Raw genomic sequence first — 17979 nt, 5'->3', positions numbered from 1 at the left:
GACAGGCCTATAATTACCCGGATCTTCCTTCTTGCCCTTTTTGAAGACCGGAGTGACATTGGCTATCCTCCAGTCTTCAGGGACCTCCCCTGTTATCCAAGACCTCTCAAAAATGATGGAGAGCGGTTCGGCAATGACCTCCGCCAGCTCCCTCAGCACACGTGGATGCACCCCATCAGGTCCCATGGACTTGTGGACCTTAGTACTGCCTAGGCGCTCACGCACGTCCTCTTTCCTGACTAAAGGGAAGTCTCCCATTCCCCAGACCCTCTCACTAACCTCCAGGGTGTGGGAAACCTGAGGGAGAGCCTTTTTACTGAAGTCGGAAGTAAAGAAGGCATTCAGTATCTTTGCCTTCTCAGCATCCCCCTCACTTAGTAAGGGGCCCACATTCTCCCTAGTTTTCCGTTTGCTGTTAACGTACTTGAAGAAGCCTTTTTTATTATCCTTTATCACTTTAGCTAGGTGATCAATTCCATTCTATTCAATTCCAGACGGGCTTTAGCCTTCCTCGTTGCATCCCTGCAGGCCCTGACAACATTCCTATATTTTTCCCAAGTGGTCAGACCCTTTTTCCACATTTCAAGGACCTTCTTCTTTTCTTTGAGCTTGCACATGAGCTCCTTGCTCATCCACACAGGTCTCCTGCCACCTTTTCCCGATTTCTTGCTCACAGGAACGCACCGATCCTGAGCTTGGAAGAAGAACTGTTTAAATGCTGACCAGCTCTCAGAGGCCCCCTTACCTTCTAACACCCGAGCCCACGGGTTAGCTCCAAGTAGGTCCCAGAAGGGATCGAAGTTGGCTCTCCTAAAGTCCAGGGTAGCAATCCTACTTATTGCTTTGCTTCTTCCACTCAGGATCTTGAACTCCACCATCTCATAATCACTACAACCCAAGCTGCCCCCAGCCTTTACTTACTTAACAAGTCCATCCCTGTTGGTGAGAATAAGGTCCAGGAATATTTTACTAATCTGCAGTGCTTGGAGAACATTTATAGCACTATGACACGAGGTGCAGCAATAATATTGCTATTCAAACAGCAGAACAAAGGAAGGGGCTTAAGGCACGTGCTTTGGATGGGAAGCGTGAGGTAATGGTTAATGCCAGAGATCATAGGATATGCAAGATTTGACTTATCCCCAATTGTTCCTGTCAAGATCTTAATATTTTCATAATGCTTTACAAGCAAGTAGGTTTTTTTTTTTTGTGATGGGAGGAGGAAAGGGAGAGATGGGGAGGGGGAGGAGGGCAGGGTAATATGTGGGCTCTATGTAGCTTTTATTTTCCCTCAGCATTTTGTTGCCAGCTCGGTGTACCTCTCTCTGCTGGCACAAGGTTGTCTGTTCCAGTGGAGGAGGGGCCATGCCGATGTGTAGGGTATTGATATGTCATGGTTTTGTGATAATTGCCAGGTAAGGAACAGTGCATGGATTGGTCCTATGTGGGATTTATAGTACTAAGATGCATCCCTGTGGGAAAGCCAGGTCCTTTACAGGAGGAATGAAGGTAGAGTGGCATTGCTTATTTAGGATAGGAAGTTAGATTCTGAAGATTGCTGTGCACCTTTATAGATATCATATGCAGAGACTGTATTTGATTATATTGATAATTATTAATATTATAAGTGTTAACTGGATGATTTTGAAAGCAAAAAACTGCTGGTATTTGACTTGCATGTCTAAACTTAGTGATGTGCACTAAGTCACTATAAATGAAACTTAAATGAACTGCATAACATGCCTTGCAATAAGTGCATACACTGTGCATACAGCAGGCCAGGATTTTTACTTTTTATTTTTTATTTTTTTTTCCTGCAGGCTCTGTGAGACTGCTTTATCAACATCTGTCTAGCTTTAATGGCCGACTAAAAGCGATTACTGACAACATCTGTTAGAGGCTCCTCACACACACCTTTTTATATAATGTGTTAATACCTTGTAATTCATGTCATATACAAGCTGTTTGCAAAACCAGGAAGAGGTGTCAGAAAGAAAAGATAAAAGACAACGAAGGAGACAACTCCCTTATTCCCATAAAAAAAAAAGGGAAAAAACCTTTCAGGCTGTCATTGAACTTTATAAAATATATACTAACAGCATTTCAATGGTCAACTTTTTAAAGTGTCTTAATGATTCTTGAATATTGGACATACTAGGGTAATTAATAAGATACCTGTTGGACATACCAGGGTAATTAATAAGATAAATTCTGCCCAAAGTCTGATTGACCTTATCTTCTGGTTAGTGATACGTTGATCAACAAAGGTCGAGCAGCTCAGCAGAGCAAGAGATGCTGTTTTAGCTGTATCCTGATGAAGAAGATTTAAAAGTCTTTTTTGGCTTGTTTACCACATGTTATATTTCAAAGGTCTTTCCTAAAAAATAAATGAATGAACTCTTAAGTTCTAGCTTGACAACATCGAGCATAAGCATGTGGGATGACTTTTCTGAACACTTTGTCTCATGACTTTCGTGTTGCTGAGTTTGCAATGCTCTGTGATCATGGGGGGGGAGAGATTCCTATATCCTCTGAGGGGTCTGTCCCAAACCGAGTAATTGAATGCCTGAAATGCTTTCTGCAGTGTGACAGGATGCTCTGAAGCCTTAGTGTAACCTGATTTATTGAGAGTGTGTGCTATCACTGGTAGGCACGCTTTGGCTGTGTGGTTCTGTCTCTAGCAGCACAGTTGGTAAGCAGCAGTATAGGCAGGGTGAGTGATTTCTCTGGCTATGGGAAGCAGAGCAGCATTTCGCGCTCTCAGACTGGGAAATGCATTTTCTGAGCGCTTGCCTTTGGGCTGCTGGGATTTGTGGTGTAGTTACCCAATGGCAAAATGTGGTTGCCCTCATTTTTGCCCCATGGTTGTGTTTGTCAGGTATCGTTATCTAAGGGCATTTTTCTGTGTTCTCATATTTTGGTTTTGGGTTACGAGGCAGCAATTCTCTTCTTGTCTGTAACTCAGTCTTGTTCTTAATGCAGAACAAATGCAAAAAGACTCCCAGGTCGTCAGCCAGCGTTTTGAATCAAAACTGAATTGGTTTAATAATGTATCTTAATTTCAAAAAATAGGGTATTTCACAGTGTTACAAGCTATTTCTCTGGTTCAAAAATTGGTCTTTATCTTCAGGAATGCTCTAACTGCGCTTGTTCCTGAGTTACTGTGTTACATTCCTCTTCAAACTGAAGTTACAAAGTAGCCCAGAGGAACTCCAAATCCCTTCTGTGTAGGGTCTGATGGTTTCTGGATCAGGTCGCAGAGCTTTGACATATATGTATGTATCAGTTTATCTTTGTTATAATAGCTACTTTGTACTTTTCACTTTACAGACCCAGCTGCAGAGAGCTGCCTCCTTATTGAGTTGGAGGCATGGTGATAAACCAGCGGCTTGCCTGTGTTGTGTTTGCTGCAGGCTTTGCACTTGGAGCAGGATTTGATAATATTCAGAGTATTCAAGTGGAAAGGGAAGAGTTGGATAAAGCAACCGTCTGTGTGAACAAGTCTGTCACAATATATATTTTTTGGAAACAATATATATTTTTATCACTAGCCCATTATATAGCATGAGAACAGCATAATAATATTGTATGCTATGGGCTAACTATTTCTCATTTATATATTCAGTGGTAGAACTGCAGTTTTTTCTTTATTCTGTAGGCTAGCCTGATATTTCAGAAACTCTTCAGATTTGCCACCGGTAGGATGTAAGATCTTAGAAAGTGAGGATTCACTTCAATTGCTGCAAGTTTCAGCACAGTGCTTTGCTTTTACAAAGCCTGAAACTGGTGGATAATCAACGCATCGCATTTCTGGTTGTACAAAAATCTTTATGTTCCATGCTGATTAAGTCTGTCATGAAATATGTGTCTGCAAATCAGGCTATCTCAATCTTTGTAAGTGTTTATGCATCAGCTCCTGACTCAGTCCTTGCAGTGTTTTCCAAATTGGAACTGCTGAGTGAGGCTTCGACCTAACCCCTAACCTGTGAGAAGAATGCTTCTGAAAGAGTTCTCTGTAATTCCATGAGCATTACCAAAGAGTTTGAAATTGTTCCTATGTTCAGGAAACATGTTTCAAAATACCTGAAAGTTTTTAAAAGAAAGACATAATCAGCTGAGAGATCTGCAGGGGTGTACTTAATAAGTGACTGTTGTGGTCTGTAACATCATGTCTCATCTCGGTTTAACCTGACTGACCATGGTATGCATAGCCTATTCACTGTTACACTGTTAAATTCAGTAAATTCATCTGTTATTTAAGTAGTTTCTTTACTGAGTTATTCCTCAAGCTGATTTTATGTAGTGTCTGTTGACCCAGATTTTTGGACCTGCAATATGCATAGGAAGTTCATTAATTTTACATCTTACACAAATATCAGTCATGCAGGCACTTTCCTGCAATATTTGTGGTTCATCTGTTGTTTTTTTTTCTTCTTTTTTTTGAAAGCCAATGACGTGCACTGCTCTCTAGCCTTCTGTGTGCATTTCTGAACCATTGCCCTGTGACTTTGCAGTTTTCTCAGTGCAGCTGTCTACCTGACAATTAAACATAAGCTTCTTTTTGACCTGTAAGTTCTAGAGTATTTGCACATATAAGGCTGCAGCTATAGCAGCTACATGCAGTTCAGCGGTTTTTTTCACATTCTATATCATGGATTATACTTCAGAAATAATGTGGAAATCTATGAGGACTGATCTTCTTTAAATAATGCCAGAAATGGATGTGCAAATAGGAAAATATTTCAATGTGCTGTAGTAAAATATTCAGTTCTAACTTGTTCAAAAACATCAAACTAGTTTTGCACCAGTATCAAATAGTCAAATTAGATCTTATCTTACTTAAGGACTTGCTATGGCTAGCTATACCATCCAGGTGCTGCCAGTCTCTCTGGCTACTATCTGACAGTGAATGAAATGCCCAAACCTTATCCCTGTCACCACAGACCTTGATAAAACAATGACATCATGGTCGGTTTGATGTTCACCTTGAAGTCTGTTCAGCAACGTGCCTTTTCCTCATCTTGTCTGTCTGTGCTGAGGAGTTATTTGTGTGCCTGACTGACTGGGTCCTGTGCAGAAGCTGCCATGGAACTGTCCTGCCAGTAACACAGCCCAGTCGGGAGCCTCATGGCTGGAGGAGGGGTGAAGAAGGAGAGGGGCAGGTCTGTATTAGAGTGCATCAGCCCTGACGGAAGGACTTACGTGTTTGGTTCAGGTGACCTGAAGAGAGCAAGGACTTTCTTCTTTGTCTTTTTTTTTTAATAAATATTAATTGCATTAGCTTTTAAGGAAGGTGTTCCAACCTCCAATACTGAGTGATATTTTCACTGTCTCAGAGAAAATAAACTTACTTGCAAAACTGCATTGAGTACAAGTCTTGCAATTTTCCATTAATCAGAGTAGTACAGAATTAATGATGTCTATGCTGTAGTACATATATCTAAGGGGGCTCCTGAGGCATTTCAGCTTCAAACAGAAGTGTTCAAACGTCCAAGTATCATGTGGTTGGTGCTGATACCCTCTGCTCTCCTTCTGTCACAGAGCGTTGGGTTTTTCTGTTGGTAGCAGCTGTCACGGGGGTTTTCAGTTTGCCAACTTCCTTATGCCTGGGGTGCTTGTGGGCTATCCCTGTCCCACTGATATCAGTGAGACAGCATTTTCTTTTGAGCTTTGTTTTTAGGTTAATTTCAGTATGAAGTTAATGTAATTCTTATTGTTTTGTGCTATGTTGCTTTTTAAACTGAAGGAATTATGACCAGGTGACCAAAATGCACTATCTTCCCTTAAAAATAGTATTTATGTGGGGTTGCCAGTGTTAGCTTTCCTAAAGACTTGAACAAGTTTTTCTGCTACGTAGTCTGTTTGTCAAGCAGATAAAGTATTGGAGGAACTTATCAAATATTAGTAAAGTCAGGTAACACATACACATATGTATACAAAATATTTCCCAACAGAAGGATGGGCTTTGGAATTACACAGGCTTCTCAAAAGTCATCTTCCATTTTCTTCAGTGATCCTGGGAGATGTGCATGTAACAGAATTGTAGCATAGCTTGTGGATTTGTGTGAGAAAAATCAAAATTTTCTGTCCTACATATAGGCTATGTGAGCTCATAAAGTTAACACAAATAATATAAAATTATTGGAAAATGTATGCTTTGATTATACATTTAATGTGATACATTTAAGAGTTATCATCTGTTCTTTTTATATTGAATAAAACACATTCTTAATTAAATGGTTTGTAAAAGTTACATTATTGGATATTTGGAACTTATTTCTAAAAATACTCACATCTGTGTGGTGTTGGTATTCAAAATGAATTGAAACAAGTTACTTAGGCATCTTAGTTATGTCAGTGGGCCTTTGTTACTTTTAAATGCTCTGTTCAATCTTTGTATGTGTCATGAAGGCTGTACAAAACAATTGGTATGTAGTTATCTTGAAGGTTACGTATAAAGCATCCCAGATACAGATGACACGTGAGCTATAGGCTGTAGGAGATGGCTAATAGTTTCTGGAGCATGCACAGTAGAAGTCTGATCAAACCTTTAAAAACATCCCAGAAGTTCAATTTTTCATTTCTAGGTGAATTCCCCATTTCTCTTCAGATTGAACAATTAATGTTTTGATCTGTGGAAATAAAAAGGGCAAATAAGAATATTGATATATATGGACTTGTTTCTGGTTATATTTTCCATGTGATAACATTGGTTCCAGCTACGTTCACTGTATTAGTTTGGATATGTGAAGCAGATGGCCAGACATGGCATTTTGCTGCGTGTCAGCAGCCTTGTCTTTTTTTTTTTTAATTCTACCATTTAAACTCAAATTTGAAAGAAAAAAAAAGTAGCACAGCACTTGTTTTTCAGTTTCTTGCTTCATACATCAGTAAGTAGCACAAAGGCTCAGCAGGAAGAGGCATCTCCTTGGTCAGCAGTGTAAAAACAGGAAGGAGGAAGTCTATTGCAAATCTGGGTTTGCTGATTATCAGCTCCTGTTTTGCTGCAGAGGATGTCCATTAACAGCCATCGGTGTGCTCCATTGCTTATCCAGGGTGAACAATGACTGCTGTAGTGTTGCTGCTACAGAATATGGACCCTGGTTATAGGAAGTAATGTTAACTAACAAACTGTACTCAGCCTTTTCCTGCTCATAGAAACAGGATACTATTAGTGAGAACAATTCACAGAAATTGCACATACAGGAAAACCAGGCAAGTGAAGCATACCAGCTAAGCTAAGATTAATAAAATCTTTTCTCTGATTAGGCGAGGGCTTGGATTCTGCATTGTTCTGGCATGTAACAAGATCTTTTAAATAGTGCAGTGAGAGGTGATTATAAATAAGGATGGTAGAACTGGACCCTAGGTAGTGTCTGGCAAAGAAAGTCTGCTTAGGTTTTAAGAAATGTGCTTATTGCCATAACTCAAGTTGAATTACAGGAAACACCTGGACATTATTTTATAAAGCTTTTTAAGGGTGTACACAGCAACCTATATGAAATTACTCCATGGAAAAACCCATACAAAGTTTGTAGTTTGTGTAAACACAAAATATCTTTGAATATTGCCAGACAAAGGAAATTTCTGCAGTGTTTCCTGTGAAATTGCAGCTTAAACTGAACATGTGTTGTAGGGTCGTGCTTAGGGATGCCATGGCTGTAGTCAAAATGACAGTTCTGTTTTAAAGTCTTAATTTGCATGATCAGTTTTTTTGTGTGTGTGTGTGTGCTTGCATGGATCCCACTGAACTCTTTATTCAAATTTGAATTGTTAATACTATTTTACAGCTGTATTCCCTCTCTCTCATCTACTTGGCCACTTCGTGCAGTGTGTTTATAGGAGTTAGTTGGGAGCATCTCTGATCTCCATACAAAATTAGCTTTGGCAGCAGGCTATTAGTTCTAAAAACATGGTTTTCCACAAGCACTACTTCTTCACGTGAGGATTGGTTTATTTGTATCTGTTAGATTGAGGATTCTTTGTGTGTGTTATATATTGCTTTGAAAAATGAAATACAAATTGTGTGCCTGAATTTCTTTTTTTTTGTGCGTGTGTGACTTGGTTTAACTGCTCAATTTGATCAATTAAAATTATTTATCCCCCATGTTTCTAAATCTGAAGTTCTACAAATGAATGTTTCTGTTGCATCCTTTGCAATTCTAGAAGTTGCACAGCTTAAGTCAGACTTGTACAACTATTGTGCAGGTGTGATTCCCATTATTGTAGCAGCACTCATGGAGATGTAACACCTACTGAATGGTTATAAGTATACTGACAGGAACACGTGTATACAGTTTTAATTGCTTCATATGTCTTGTGCAATCAGGAAATGAAAGACTGTGGCAATGCAGGAATGGGTGGGGAATGTGCAATTCCTCCTAGAAATGGGACAGGACGGGCTGGGCGGGGGGTGAACACGGCAGCAGCAGACATTGGTTGGTGATGAGCTGCAGCACGGCCTGCACTGCTGTCCCAACAGCTGAGCTTCAACTTCAGCTGTGCTCCTCATACTTGACCCAGCTTTATGAATTCTTTCATCAGCAGTATCTGTTGGCTTTCTAACCGCTTTAAACCTGAATGGGACAGAAATTAGGAGCAGAAAGTTTGGTGTGTGGAGAATTAGGATTGTAGTTTTCTGATAGTTATGTGTTGGTGTGGGTATTTCAGCTCAGCGCCAAACAGAAGTGAGGGAGAACATTGTGCTTGTGGCCTGAGGGGTGGTCCTTACTCAAAATAAGAATTGAAAGTATTTGAGACCCCTGGTGTGTTTCATACCTGAACATTTGTAACAGAGACTCACACTTTAAGGCCTTTGGTTTACTCCAGAGCTCTGCCCGAGCCATGCTGCCATCAAACTCTACCCTGCATTTCCATGGTCTACCCCTTGTAGATAGGTGGGATTTTCTCTCTTTACTGACATCAATTTTTGCTATTTTTTAAATAGTCTATCTCCTCTTTAATGCTGTGAGAGCACATTACTATAAATGATTTCATTACTAAGAAGAGAATTGTTCACTCAAAAAAAAAGGTAGTGCTGCATAAGCTCAGAGATATTTATCCTGAATGTGTAGTGATCTAAAGTCAAATCATTACCTGTTTAAAAAACAAACAAGCAAAAAAGACCACATAACTTCAAGAAATAATGCTTGTGGTGTTTTGTTGTTGCTTGTTTTATGGTTTTTTTTGTTTGTTTGTTTGTTTTCCCTTTTCAAGTTCATTTTTGCCTGAAAACTGAGTACATGGGCAGTTCTCACTACCATTATATTGCCATAAATATAAGGAAAAAATTGCTTCATTTCTTCTTCTGATTACTCTTGTAATTCACTCTTTCAAGCTAAACTCCCACCAGATAGATTGCAGTGGAAGCTGTGGTGATTATCCTCACTTTGTGGTTGTAAGCTGGTGTAGACGTGAAAACCAGGTATGTGTTGTGAAAAGGAAATTTGGGGTGTTTGCTGAATTCTCAGAAGTATTGTTTGTCTCCTCTCCTTTTATACTTATAAGCCCAGCAGTCCTGTCAGTGTATTAAATTAACCTATTTCTATTCTTTGAACTGTAACTTTAAAAAACAAAACAAAACCCGATGCTGTTATTCTTTTAATCCGGTTTGCGGTTGGGCATTTAATAGATTGCATCCTGGTTGCATCTACAGGAATTGATCTGCATACATCTGTAGCAGAAACGTATTTTTGAAACTATACTGTAACCATTTGTGAAGAGGTTCTTAATAGCATCTTCGAGTGACAATGAGTCGGTATGGAAATTGGCATTATAATAGATCAGATAATATGAGAATTACTTATTTATTTGTTTATTATAAAGAGTCAGGTGAGATTCATGGCAGATTAGGCTTTATGAGTCTTGGCTGAGTTTTAGCTCTCTGAAGATGACCGTTTTTGCTCAATAGATGTCAGGGTTTTTTGCGTGTGTGTTGAATGTGCCCTCTGGTGTTACAATCGATTTTTGCAGGTGAACGCACATAGTGTCAAAATAGGATGCACTGAATTACGTTTTTCATTGTGTGCTTCAGTTCCGAAAATAAAATTGCTAAGAATTTCTTTGTGGTTATTAGTAGGGTGTCCAGTAAACTTGTCTTCAATGGTAGATGGTTGTATATCTGAAAATTCTCCATCATTTGTTTATTAATAACTGAATTCCTGTATGTGTCACCTTTGTCCCTTCAGTCCAGCTGGTAAGAAAAGACCTAGGCAAAAATATCTCTACTGCAGTAATGTTGAGTAAGAGATGGAGATATCTTTCTCCTTTCTTGTATATTTCTTTAATCATTGTGATCACTGGACTATTAAAGTAACCTGCAATACTGCAGTATACTAATCTGTACCTAGGAATGATACTTGAAAGCAAATTAGGTTAAGCTGCCTCCAGAATTGACTTTCCCTGATTTATTTTTCTTTCTTTTTTTTTTTCTTCTTCTGAGTACTTTCTGCATTATCTTGTACATGCCACTAACAACACACATGTGACTCATATTGTCCAGTTGTTGAGATGAGTCAGAGAACCATCTACATACTGAATTCTGGGAAGAAATAACCTACTACGCTCATTAACAGAAAGACATTCTCCACTTCTGCTTGTGCTCTTCATGGATGCCCTGTTCTCCCCAGCAGAAGTGTGTAAATGTAGACAAAGATTGAAAGAACTAGACGTTACACATGTAAAATATGCTTGGTAGCCTAGATGTGCTTACGCCCTTTTTAATGTACTTCAGCCTGAAATATGTGAAGCAACATAAATCAATCTGTTTCTAGGGCAGGCATAATGGCAAGTAGAATTGCAGGCACTTCTTTTTGCAGAACTCTATTTCTCTCTGGTTTATTGCAGTGCGGCCATCTATCTGCAGGACTGTTTAACTGGAAACACAAAGAATTTTTATCAGGGTTGTTTGCAGTGCTGTAATCTTCAGATCAATAGCTATCAGTTAGTAATGACTTCATTTAGCTAAATCTAGGTCATTTTTGAAATGTGTGTGGGGGAAAATAAGCTGCATAATAGAAAACAAACCACAGTGTAGCGTGTGTAACATTGCCTGATGGGTGAATCAGGCACACGTTACTCAGTTCTGTTTACAGTTGTAAGAAGATGTATAATTTCTGTCCATGGACAGAAATGGGATGGCTCTCTCAAGTAGGTTTATACTTTAAAAAGAGCAGTGCTTTTGGTCAGACTTATTTCTGAAGCCTCAGAAATTGCAGGCAGATGAAATCTGTATGGCGTACTAAGAGTACAAAGCACAGAAAGTTGGTGAACTTCTTAATTCCTTTTCTTTCTTCTCGTGAGTCTCAGAGGTTTGTGACTCAAAGTGTGATTATTTATGTATTTATTTTTCCTAGTAACAGTGGTGATTTTTTTCCCTTCAAAGATAAGCAGTTCTATCTCAGGATTTTTTTTTCCATAGCACGCTGCGGGAGGGTGATGTGTTACTGTTCCCACCAGGTGGAGCTCTTGACATATGTAATTAACGTGAAATATGTACCATTGGTGAATCTCAAGGAGCTCTGTCGAAATCCAAGTTCAGATCGTAGATCATCAATTAGGTCTTCTTTAGTTCGCATCCTTCCAGAAAGCAGTATTATGCAGAACATAAAATAGCAACTATTGTTTTAATACAGTAGGATAATCTCTTAGTGAAGGCAGTGCATTGATTATTAATTGAATATTATAATACTATTATTATTTTGTAATTTTAAGCACTTATGGGTTTGAATTAAGTATTATGATAATACTCCTGTGAATTAACAACCAATACATTTTTATTTTCATTACCCTGAGATATAAGTCATTTTAATACTAAGAAAAAATAACAAATACTGATTCTTATAATGGTGAATACTGCACAGCCTATGCTACACTGTGTGCAGTTCCAGAATCTTGTCGTGTTGTCTGGAGTTATTTGATAACGTTTTACATGCACAAGAAATCTGACAGCAAACTAATTATGTCACTCAGTGTTTCATAAACATGTCTGCCAGTGATGGTAGATTTGAATGTGATGCAGAAGTATCAGGAGTGGTGAACTGTAGCTACTGGAAAGCCCCAGAACACCAGGGAGCAGCTAAATCCAAAGGCATTGCTATGACCACAAGCAGACACTCAGGCAGTACAAACCCAGTGGTGGAGTTCCCCTAGCAGCATCTTTTTACTGTCTTGTTCTCATTTTAGATATATTTGGTCTGTGGTGTTTTACTACTGTTTTCACTTATGAGTATGTTGAAGAGTGTGAATACACAGTGATACAATTCTACTTTTCTGATAGTGATACTCCTTTTCCACTTTTCTTTGAGAACAGCGTAGGGAGACCTAAACTTGGAGGGAAGCAGCAACAAATAAAGCTTTTTTCTCATTTTGGTTTTGCATTCAGCACAGACATTGTGTGTGGTCCATGCAGGGAGGAATCGTGCATGCACAGTATCTTTGAAGGCTCAGTCGGGTGCCTGTAGTCCTCTTACTCTTTATTTGTGCTCCAGAAATGGCACTGTGGGGCAGGCGGGTGTTCCCCTGTGCCCACCCTGCGGGTTTCAGCACCTCTGACATTTTCTTGTAGCAATGCTCATACAACCAGCTTGTGGTGTTTCAGAGCACATAACATCAGCTGTCACAACTTTCTCTCATCCCTTCTCTGTTCTTCTAAAGATATAAGTGATACAGCCTACACGTCTCCCCTCATTTCCTCAGATGCCAACAACTTCCCCAGTGAGCTGACGTAATAGGAATGCATCTGGCACCTTTCATCACCATAGCCAGTTCTGCTTCCCACTCTGACCAGTGCTTGCCCTTGGTGTGAGTGTTCCTGCTGGCAGCTGGGGTTACTCCTCATCTCCAACCACAGACCTCATGGCCCAGCCGCTCTGGGCAGCGCGAGGTGTCTCTTGCAGGCAGCCTGCCAGGCACCACAGGAGGAGATTGCCTGCTTGTCACACTGTGCTCCTTCCAGCTGCGTTATCACACTGCAGCGGCGGAAAGGGTGAGGGGCATTTTCCCCTTTGTGAACCATTTCACAGGTCAGCAGCTGTGGATTTTCCTCTGGTGCACTTAGGAGGAAGGAGCCAGCCTTTCAGCACGTTACCCTTATTTTCCTATCATAAGCAAAGGAGGATAATCCTCATGGCTTTCAAGGGTTGATTCATCAGGCAAACAGGAATATTTTACTGTGTGGATTTTACTCTAAGAGAATATTTGTAAGCAAGCAGGCTCTCAGGAACTGGCTTTCTTTCTTTGCTATGGGGGACAGCTTATTGCCTTCCTTATTTCTCCAGATTCAATTCCTTCTCTCGTTATATTGCCCAAGGTCAAAAGGAACTAAAAAAGCATCAAGAATCTAGTTAGGAGCGTTTTAATCTTCTGTGAAAGGTCAGGTTCTTACCAGGCACTCGGCCATAGTGTTGTTGAGCAGGCAGTGATGACCCAGACTGGCAGAACTCAGCTGTCTGTTTAGAACAGAGGATCTTAAAGACTGTGGGAAGTCAAACTTCTGTGAGAAGGTAAAGAGGAAAGTGCTTTCATAGAATTGTAGATCATAGAATCACAGAATGGCTTAGGTTGGAGGGGACCTTAAGGACCACACAGTTCCAACCCCTGTGCCATGGGTTGGGTGCCACTCTCCAGATCAAACTGCCCAGCACCTGATCCAACCCAGGTTGTGTGTCTCCAGCGATGGGGTGTCCACAACTTCTCTGGGCAGCCTGTGCCAGCACCTCACCACCCTCTGAGTAAAAAATTTCTTTCTAATGTCTAACCTAAACCTCTCCTCTTTTACTTTATAGCCATTCCCCTTGTCTTATCACCATCAGACTGTGTAATAAGTCAGTCTCTCCTGTCTGTAAACTCCCCTCAAGTACTGGAAGGCTACAAGAAGCCCTCCAAGCTCTCCCTTCTCCAAGCTAAACAAGCCCAACTCCCTCAACCTTTCTTCATAGGAGAGGTGCTCCAGCCTTCTGGCCATCTTTGTGGCCCTCTTCTGGACCTGCTCCAACAGCTCTGTAGCCTTTCCATACTTGGGGCTCCAGGCCAGGATGTCTTTCCCTCTGCTCAGTTGTGGAGGCTTTGGCTCACTGTTATCTGGCTCTTGAACTTCAGACCGAAGTCTGCTACAGACAGCATCGACTCCATTGGAACTTCAACCTTCTTTTCCCGTCTTCAGATTGCTACTGATTTATTTATTTTAAACAGCTTTGCCTTGCAGATTTATGGAGAAATCTTTGTAATAATGGAGGGACATTAGAGGCTAAAAAAATGCAATTTCAAGATTTTCACACTCATGTTTTTTATTTTATTATTGAATTCTCCCTGTCTTGGGAGACTCTGTACCTTTGATTTCCCATGCAGTTCTCTCTCTCTCTCTCTTTCTCTCTTTTTTTTTTTGTTTGCTTCTTCTACTTTAAATTGCCTTCTGGCTCCTTTGCTCACTGTCATGCCAGAGTGTTTTTCCATGCAGCTCTCCATTCTGAAACAGCTCAAAACTTACTCTGGTAACTTCTGCAGTCATTTTTCCTACTTGAGGTTTCTAATTTTAGTATTCAAACAGTTAATAAAATAAACCAAAAGAGCTGATTAAAGCCATTCCTGATAGCTTGGTCTCACTTTGGTAGCAGCCTTAGGCATGTGCATGCGATGATTTTGCCCTAGGACATGTTTGGGGTTCTGGAGGAGAGTAGTACAGAGGCTGCTCTGGGAGCGGACAGGCCTGTCTCTGGCAGCTGCTCTGGTCATTTTGGCTGGGGGCATCTAACACTGATGCAGTTGGATAACTCTGCTCTTAGGAATGTTAGATTGTACGTTTGCACTTTCTTATATTTAGGGAAGAGTGAAATTTGATAGAAAAGCGATCCATGCCATTTGAGGTGGTCAGAGAAACAGAATCTTTTGTATCCGTGTTTGAGCATTAGGGCATAAACAACAGACCAGTGAGGCTCAGGTCAACCATGATGTAACTGGTTAAGCACCTGGATTAATGCCGTAAGGGCTGGGTTCAGTTCTCAGTTTTGTACTACCTCTTTGTTTTAATGCTGATTTTGGTGGAGTGCATCACAAATAATGGTACCATAACATCAAGATTGCATGCTTTTACTTTTTTTTCTAAGAGAGATTTCAATAAAGATTCTTGCATACTGCATTTAAGTGATGGAGAGGAAGTAAACTTTGATTTTCTTATTTGTATTTAACAGGTCTGTATACGATGACCAACCAAATGCACATCAGAGGTTTATGGAAAAACTAGATACCTGCATACGTAACCATGACAGGGAGATAGAAAAGATGTGCAATTTTCACCATCAGGGCTTTGTGGATGCTATCACAGAACTTCTTAAAGTTAGAGCTGATGCAGAAAAATTAAAGGTAAGGAGCTAGTTTGTCAGGGTTTTATATTATTGCCTTTGAATTAAAAAAAAAAGGGAGGGACTTGACTTTTCTACTGAAGAATAGAATTTTCATGACCTATCACATACATTCTGTTATTTGAAACTTTTTTAAAAGTGGAATTTGTAGGATTTGTGATGAATACTGTTTTGCCTGAGGCAGTAATGCATTTATAAAGTTAAATATTTTATTAGGTCTAATTCTGATTTTCTCATATACACGTTCAGAAAATGCTAGCAAAACAATTTTGTGATTCCTAGAGGCTTTCTCACATGGTAACAAATAGCAAAGTAATGGCAAAACCATGATTTCTTATGTAGGTCTGCTTTTTCTAATCATGTGTTTACATGTCAGACCTTAGAAAGTTTGAAATCTTGATTAGAATAGTAAGAAGACTGCAATTATCCCTGAAAAATATGTTCTATTTACACTGTAAATGAGTAGGAGAGTAGGTGGAGTTAGTAGTTTTCTTTAGAAACGACAAATAAGATTTACTCACAAATCAGAATGCATTATAGTGAATTATGAGATCTGTCCCTTTTAGCTCTCTTTACACTTTTGAGAGCAAAATATGCACACCAGACAGAAAGAGTATAGTTCATCAGAGGTTATGATTAGAAGAGCATTATATAAAGGATATTCAGATAACAAGAGACCAAATACAGCGTCAATGAGGTCATTGAGCATCTTTGTTCAGAAATTAATGAGATTTTTAATAAACTAGAATGTGCTTCCTTATTATGATGACCTAATGAGTCACTTACTATGTGGGAAAATCTGAGGTCGAGCTTTGCCTGCACCTGCAGCATTAAAATGTTGCTGTGGTTTGGAGATTTCCACGTTTGATGTTAATCAACCACCCAGTGTTTGCATTCAGCAAAGTATGAATGTTTAATTACCATAAAATGCAATCACCATTTCTTACAGACAATGAATGGCCCATAGAGCTCATTGAGGTTATCAAAAAGGGACCAGTGGTCAATTGGGTCAATGATTTGAATTGTTTGACAGACCTGCAGAAACAAGGAAAGTTCAAAAATCCCAAGTAAATTTGAGAAGTTTGCCACAGAATCTGTTAGAAAGAACTGTCATAAGTAATTGAAGTTAACGAAAGCCCTTTGCGATCAAAAGTTCAAGTTCAAGCTGTAGAGTTAATTTGAATTTGCATTTCTTTGTTCCAAGTTTCTCATGAAGCATGATCTGATTACAAGGGTGAGCAGTCACATCAGGGCAATATATGCATATTTGTCTAACAAAGGTGAAATTATTTTTAAGGTCCAAGTTACTGATACCAACCGAAGGCTTCAGGATGCTGGGAAAGAGGTGAGAAAATGGTTCTTCCTATATGGGCATTATAAATATTTGTAGCAAATCAAATGTGTTTGCATAATTTAATTGTAATTTTCTGTTAAAAAACCTCCAAGGTGATAGCCCAAACAGAGGAAATCATCCGATGTAGAGTTCAGCAAAGGAATATTACAACCGTTGTAGAAAAGCTACAGTTATGTCTTCCAGGTGAGTGACGGATGGCTAAAGATGGTTGCAAATAATAATAGTAAGAAAAAGTAAGTCATAGTGCCTAAAATACATAAGAATTTTATTTTCTAAGTAGTGGCCCTGTAAAATCCAGTTTGGCAAAAGGTTCATGGTGTTTTAGAAAGATGTCCACATATAGATTCTCTGACTTTATAGTATTTGACATAGGGCAATTTTGCCACTTTTTGAGAAAACATTGTGAAAGATATAAATAGTGCAAATGAAGTATCTACATGTACTTTTAATTGTACTCATACTTTTAATTTGCTAAACAGTAAAGTTGTTCCTTATTTTTTTTAACTATTTGAATTCTTCAAAAATTACAAATTTTTCTGTTTGAAAATTGTACTTTGTTTCAGTTCGGTGACATTGCAGTCTTTTATAATAAAACATAAAGGCTCCAAATAACATTTCAAAAAAGTGATATTGTGGGATTGCACACAGCTCTATAAGGACTTCCTGCTTGTAGGATTTGAGGATATAGTACTACGGATTTGAGAATTTCTTTTGTAAAGTCTTGCTGACTTACTCTGATTACAGTAGAGGGTACTGTTGTCATTTAGTGGTAACAGATCGTAGACTTGTAAAATAGATAAAGTAGTGGTAAGTAAATGTATGCTTGAAATATTGTCTACTGTTCTGTTTAATCTTAGTTATTTTTTCTTTTAAAAGCTGTTATAAGATCAGTTCCTTTCTCTTATCTTCATTCTAGAATCTTTTTCTTCCTAGTTTTATCACATTACCATTGTAGAAGGAATTGAATTAGACAAATTTAGCATATCCTTTTTCATTGTTTATTTTGTTCTTTTCAGTTATATTTCCTTTTTTATTAACTAAAACCACAATAAGATGCATGGGTTAATCTGCTTGTTTTTATGCAGTGCTGGAAATGTACAGCAAACTAAAAGAACAGATGAAAGTGAAAAGGTGAGTGAATTTATTTTTATTAGCAAAATACACCTTCTGTAAATAAACTGATAGATTAGCAAAAACTGGTATAGACAAATAAATATAAAAGTCCTGTCATACGGACTTACATTCTTCATAATACCTGGTCTGTTTCAA

The 17979-nt window shown here is 39.0% G+C and overlaps 1 protein-coding gene across 3 annotated transcripts in view; it reads left to right on the top strand.

Annotated features, from left to right (window-relative positions):
* Positions 1-17979, top strand: part of EXOC6 (exocyst complex component 6) — a 64086-nt gene that overhangs the window by 5423 nt on the left and 40684 nt on the right. For 2 of the 3 annotated variants that reach the window (XM_019617673.2, XM_019617674.2), the window contains exons 2-5: positions 15186-15357; positions 16654-16701; positions 16803-16893; positions 17796-17841. In XM_019617673.2, coding sequence (XP_019473218.1) covers positions 15186-15357; positions 16654-16701; positions 16803-16893; positions 17796-17841 — 357 coding nt within the window. Of the gene's footprint in view, positions 1-9404; positions 9425-15185; positions 15358-16653; positions 16702-16802; positions 16894-17795; positions 17842-17979 lie in introns of those variants that run through there. The other variant, XM_019617675.2, reaches the window with a different exon arrangement.

Source organism: Meleagris gallopavo, chromosome 8 (genome assembly GCF_000146605.3).
Source record: "Meleagris gallopavo isolate NT-WF06-2002-E0010 breed Aviagen turkey brand Nicholas breeding stock chromosome 8, Turkey_5.1, whole genome shotgun sequence".
In the NCBI taxonomy this organism is placed as follows: domain Eukaryota; kingdom Metazoa; phylum Chordata; class Aves; order Galliformes; family Phasianidae; genus Meleagris; species Meleagris gallopavo.
Note: the sequence above shows the minus strand (reverse complement) of the source record. Positions and strands in the feature narration are given on the sequence as shown.